We start from the raw sequence: 5,693 nt of genomic DNA on the forward strand, positions 1-5,693 counted from the left end.
GGCCCTCCATCATGCTCTTTCTAAAATAAATAAAATCTTGGGGCGCCTGGGTGGCTCAGCTGGTTGAGCGACTGCCTTCGGCTCCGGTCATGATCCCAGACTTCCAGGATCGAGTCCCGCATCGGGCTCCCGGCTCCTTGGGGAGTCTGCTTCTCCCTCTGACCTTCTCCTCTCTCATGCTCTCTCTCACTCATTCTCCCTCAAATAAATAAATAAAATCTTTTAAAATAAATAAATAAATAAATAAAATCTTGCTCAAAAAATAAAATAAAAAGGGCAATGTTTTTAAAATACACCATATAAATTCTTCCATGTTCCAGTCTTCAAGTCCACCATAAAAAGATGTTTGTTGATTGACACTTCCCCAGTATCCCTCCTCCTATGTTTTAAGTACCAATTATCACTCATCAGTTTTAATAAAATTTATTTATCACGTGGCAATTTGGTTACTTTCTTTTTCTCCCATGAGACCAGTATTGTACAAGAGCAAAGACAATGTCGATTTGCTCACCATTCTTTCCCCAAGCACATAGAATTGTGCCCATTGACTGTTAAATGTTCAATAAGTATTTGCAAATTTATGGGTCAAGCACACGTGACATTTAGGGTCAGAATTATTGAATGGAAGCATTAAGCATTCAGTGACTAGTAGACTAGTTCCAGGGCCACCACTTACTTTCCTGGGTCAGCAGAAACAGCTCATCTTTCAGTTTATTTCCTCATTTATAGAACGGGGATATTTTTACCTCACGGGGCTGTTGCTGGGATCCTGTGGGAGAGAGGGGATTTACTTGCTTTACAAAAGGAAGCTGAATTTCAGGCACTAGTCTGGCCCAGGCGCTTAGGGCCGCTACTGAGGCACGCCCACGTCACCCCGTTATATAAGGGGCCCACCCGTCTGGTGTCCTCTGAAATCTGACCCTACGTCACCGGCCACCGCCCAGAGGGACACCGCGCGGCGCCCTGAGGCAGGCAGGGAGGGTGGAACCCGACAGGGCCCTCGTGTCACTCGCCCCGGGCTAGAGAAAGCCTCTGAGACCGCTACAGCTCCCGAGGCCGAAGCCGGAAGCCCCGCCCGACCTCGCGGGTTGCCCGTCCCCCTTAGGCCGGTTCGAACGTGACCCTGTTTTGACGTTGCTAGGAGACCTGGCTCCCGCGCGCCCCCCTCTGGCCAGCGCCCTGCGAGCGCCGAAAGGGGGCGGGGCCGCGGCTGGCGCCGGGAGCTGTCGGCAGAGCACCGTTAGGCTTCCTGGCGCGCGGCGTCCCCCCGGCGTCTCCAGAAGCCGCGTCTCGTCTCCGGCCACCAACCTGGCCTCACGGGTGCCTTCCGGCAGGTACCACCGTGCTCCCCAGCGGCTGTGAGCAACAAGGGGTCCGGACGACGGAGGACTGTGAGTCAGGTGAGCCGCGCGGGGCAGGCAGCTGGTGTGGCCACGCCCTGCCGGAGGAGAGGAGCCGTCCGGGTGCGAGGGGGGCAACGTGAGGGGATAGTGGCGCGGAGACAGTGGGCCTGCCCCTGCAGGGGTCCCACATTGAATCATTCACGCCAGGAAGCCGGCGTGGCCACGGCCAGCACCCTCCGGCCAGCGGACAAAGGGTTAACGCGCCGGCGGTGACCGCGGGCCCCGGATGTGGGAGCCGCGGTGCGGCGTCCGCGGGCCGCGCTGCAGGTGCGCCGGGGCCGGCGTCGTGAGCGGCCTGGCGGCGACCTGATCGAGCGGCCTACGCGTTCCCTCACCTGGTGGGGCCGCTCGGCTCCCTCCGCGGGCGTCTTGTTTTCCAACTTAAGGGCAACAGGTGGTGCCTGCGGACCGAGAGAGAACCCAGCTCGGCCGCACTGGGAGCGGCAGTTAACTCTCGCCAATTAGGGCGCTGGGGCGGGTGTGAATTGGACGCGCTGGCGCGGGTGACCAATGGGATTTGGGCTCATGGGTGGGCCGGGAGGAGTGGGCGTGGCCAGATTCTGAATTTACGGTTTCTAGTCCAGCAATTGCCAGAGCTGCGCGGAGAGCTAAGCGGAGCGGAGGTGGGGTGCTTCTCCCCCAGGACCCCGCGTAAAAAAAGGCCCACCAAATGCTTTCTCATTTGGACCCAGACTCCACTTCCGGAGGTGAGAGCATTGTGCTATTTTGGGGGAAGCCGGGGAGGATAATAGTGACCTTGGGTATGCTGTTAAGCACGTGGAATTAGATCCCTGAGATAGGTTTATGTTAGGGGGTTTGCGCCCAAAGAGGCATTTCTGTGGTTATTGCGAGTTGGACCAGATACTAATGACTAGGTTGTCTTCGGAATGAGGGCTTGGAGATTTGGGAACCCAGAGAAGTAGAGTAGTACGTATTACTGCAATTTTCGCCAATGTTAAAGAATTGCAATCACAGGGATTACTCTGTTGGTTGCCTTGATTTGCGTATGTTTCATATCTCATTGGGTTTGTTTATTGAAGCAAGTTGGATTTTTCAAGTTCCCCGTCTTGCTTATTTAAGCAGGAAGAGAGGAAAACAGTTGTAGTAACGTTGTTTCACCAAAATAACTTGTTCATTTTCACCCTCAGCACTCTGGTAGCTGGATCCCCTAGGAAGAGACTAAAGCAGTGAGAAGAAAGCATTTCAATTTGGATCACTTAACTTGCACCTGGAAATGGGGAATGGACTGTCAGACCAGACTTCTATCCTATCCAGCCTGCCTTCATTTCAGTCCTTTCACATTGTTATTCTGGGTTTGGACTGTGCTGGAAAGACGACTGTATTGTATAGGCTGCAGTTCAATGAATTTGTAAATACTGTACCTACCAAAGGATTTAACACTGAAAAAATTAAGGTAACCTTGGGAAATTCTAAAACGGTCACTTTTCACTTCTGGGATGTAGGTGGCCAGGAGAAATTAAGGCCACTGTGGAAGTCCTATACCAGATGCACAGATGGCATTGTGTTTGTTGTGGACTCTGTTGATGTTGAAAGAATGGAAGAAGCCAAAACTGAACTTCATAAAATAACCAGGATATCAGAAAATCAGGGAGTCCCTGTACTTATAGTTGCTAACAAACAAGACCTGAGGAACTCACTGTCTCTGTCAGAAATTGAGAAATTGTTAGCAATGGGTGAACTGAGCTCATCAACTCCCTGGCATTTGCAGCCCACCTGTGCGATCATAGGAGATGGACTGAAGGAAGGACTTGAGAAACTACATGATATGATAATTAAAAGAAGAAAAATGTTGCGGCAACAGAAAAAGAAGAGATGAGTGGCGATTCTTTTTATATCTGTGTGGAGTAGGTTTTCTCTGGTCTGATATTGACAAATGGAAGAGTGTCTACAGCCTGGTTTGCCCGCCTGCCCTCTTGGATGCTGATAAAGCTTTGTTTTGTTGAACAATCAGATGCCCAACTCTTTGCCTTGTGGAAGATGAGTAAATGCAGTGCTTCTTAAAATGGTCTCTTGTCCCTACCCCCACAAATTTTTGGTACTACCATTCTAGGAAGCCAAGCATGGATAGCGAATTGACCAGAAAACCAGAAAACAGTTGTGGAAATTTGACCTGAAGTTAGTGAAATAAAACTTTGAAGAGTGTCTGCCTAGTGTTTTGTCCTTATACCTTTTGGGGGAAGCCTTTACCAGGAAATTGCATATAAGGTTTTGTATGTTAACATAAAATGCTAATGAATGGAAATGTTAAGATAGATTAATATATATACACAGTTATATTGATCACATTGGTCCAACCAGTAAGGGATAAGGAGGAAATGTTTGCTTTTTTAAGTTTTGGCCAAATGAATTTTGACATTTTCTGGAATCAGATGATGTAATGGTATATCTTAATTCTAGACAATGTTTAAGTTGGTCTAACTTAAAATAATACAAATAAGGTATTGGGGCATATTCAAGTGCATGGATTCGTTTTCCTGACAATGCATGTTTCGGTGTGTAGTTTTTTACTTTTTAGAAGTAGCTATGCATCCTTCTCCATGGTCAGGTTTAAAACACCTTTTTTGGGGATTTAGGGCTGTTCTAGAAATAGTTTATTACCAGAAGCACTTTCACTTGAAGGACCTAAAATAATTTACTTAATTCTTTTATATAGTAAATTAGGGCATGTAGATTAAACACATATGTTTGGTATATATGGATTTATGAAGAAAGCAGTTGATGAATTCAGTCAAGAGGATGCAGTTACAATACATGGTCTCTAACGTATTCCAACTGTAAAATACTTGTTTTATTGATCCTTGCTGGCTGAACACAGATGTGGTTTCATATATTTTTGTAGTGTTTTGAGAGGAGCAGAAGCTTTATAAACAACACCTGATGCACTGTGGAGTGAGAATGTAAGAGATGTCCTATAAGTGCTCTGAGCTTTAAGTTTTTGTTTACAATCTCAGAAGTGTTATGTAGGCAGTCCAGTCCTGATTATAAGGTAGGAAGAAATGATACAGTACTGCAGATAAGAATTACGATTCTAGAAAATGAAGGGGAAAGTAGCAAAGCTATGTTTTGTGAAAATTCGCTGGTGCTGTTTACACTGGAATTCAAAAAGCCCTCTAAATTAAAAGGAGGAAAACCCTTTCCTAATTCTTATCTACAAGCAAGGACTTACTTCCAGTGATCCTATGTTAGCAACTCAGCATAATTCTATGTGTAAAGCCAACAGCTGTTTGTTCTGAAGATAACCAAAAGAACTGCACTTTGCTAGCAGGGTTTTATTTTGACTTGGGGTTTTCTGTTTTGGGGGTTCTCTCTCGTTTTCAGTGGTACAGTTTTTGGAACCTTGATTTTTCTTGTTACACACAAAATGAAGTAGCTTCCTGTGGAGCTTTCATTGTTAAATGTACCTGCACTAGTGACAGTCACTTAGAATGTTTATATTTATAAAAATGTGGATAATAACTACCAATAAACTACTGGAGGCACTAGGAGAACAGTGTTTGACTTTTGAGTTTTAATGTATTTCCGTTTGCCGAAGCTTTTAAGTGTGCAAAAACAACTGTGACAGCTGGGTTACATGGTTACATAGTCCCAGAGAAGTTTTGGTTTTCCTCAAGTGTGACAGAGGCACCAAAGGTCGATTTTTGCGAGAGCTTTTTTTTTTTTAAACCTTTCACTAAATGAAATTATGGTATATATTCTCAGTATCACTAGATCTGTTGTGGATTAATAAAGCTTGCTGAAAAAAGATCAGTGAATGGATTTAGATGTTTAGCCCACCTGTACTTCTTATATACTTGCTGTATAAAATCGTGCTGTTTTAACCATCTCTTGGGAGTTTCAAGTGTGTTGACCCTTATTTTGTAGCCTAAGAATTTGATAAGCAAATTCATGTTACCTGTTTTCATATTTAGTGCACAACTACAAAAACAAAAATGGCATGAATATAATACTAGCTTTGATTTATAAAACACATTTTCAACTCCAAAACTGGTCATAATTTCCACTCCACTAAGGAGTCTTCCCAAAATACACCCTGAAGAGTTACGACAGTGCTAAGGTAACCTGTTTCTAAAGTATATTTCTAAAATATTTCTTTAATTTGAGGTTGTTTGGTTTAATACTCAATCATGGTCCAGATTACTGGTCAAATTACTATCAAAGATAAGTTAATTATGATGTCTAGACTTACTCCTAAATGGATTATAAGCACTTAGGAAAAAAGTTTGTGTAGACAGCATATGTTTATTAATAATGGAAAAACGAATAAATCCT

The 5,693-nt window shown here is 44.8% G+C and overlaps 1 protein-coding gene across 2 annotated transcripts; it reads left to right on the top strand.

Annotated features, from left to right (window-relative positions):
- Positions 1-1,213: 1,213 nt before the first annotated feature.
- On the top strand, positions 1,214-3,566 carry ARL4A (ADP ribosylation factor like GTPase 4A). Of its 2 annotated transcripts, XM_044246122.1 has the most exons (3): positions 1,214-1,400; positions 1,983-2,110; positions 2,552-3,566. In XM_044246122.1, the coding sequence occupies exon 3, from the start codon at positions 2,638-2,640 to the stop codon at positions 3,238-3,240; it is 603 nt and encodes a 200-aa protein (XP_044102057.1). In that variant the 5' UTR covers positions 1,214-1,400; positions 1,983-2,110; positions 2,552-2,637; the 3' UTR covers positions 3,241-3,566. The 2 variants fall into 2 exon arrangements, with proteins under 2 accessions (XP_044102057.1, XP_044102058.1); XM_044246123.1 differs by lacking the exon at positions 1,983-2,110.
- The last annotated feature ends 2,127 nt before the right edge of the window (positions 3,567-5,693 follow it).

Source organism: Neovison vison, chromosome 4, assembly GCF_020171115.1.
Source record: "Neovison vison isolate M4711 chromosome 4, ASM_NN_V1, whole genome shotgun sequence".
NCBI lineage: Eukaryota > Metazoa > Chordata > Mammalia > Carnivora > Mustelidae > Neogale > Neogale vison.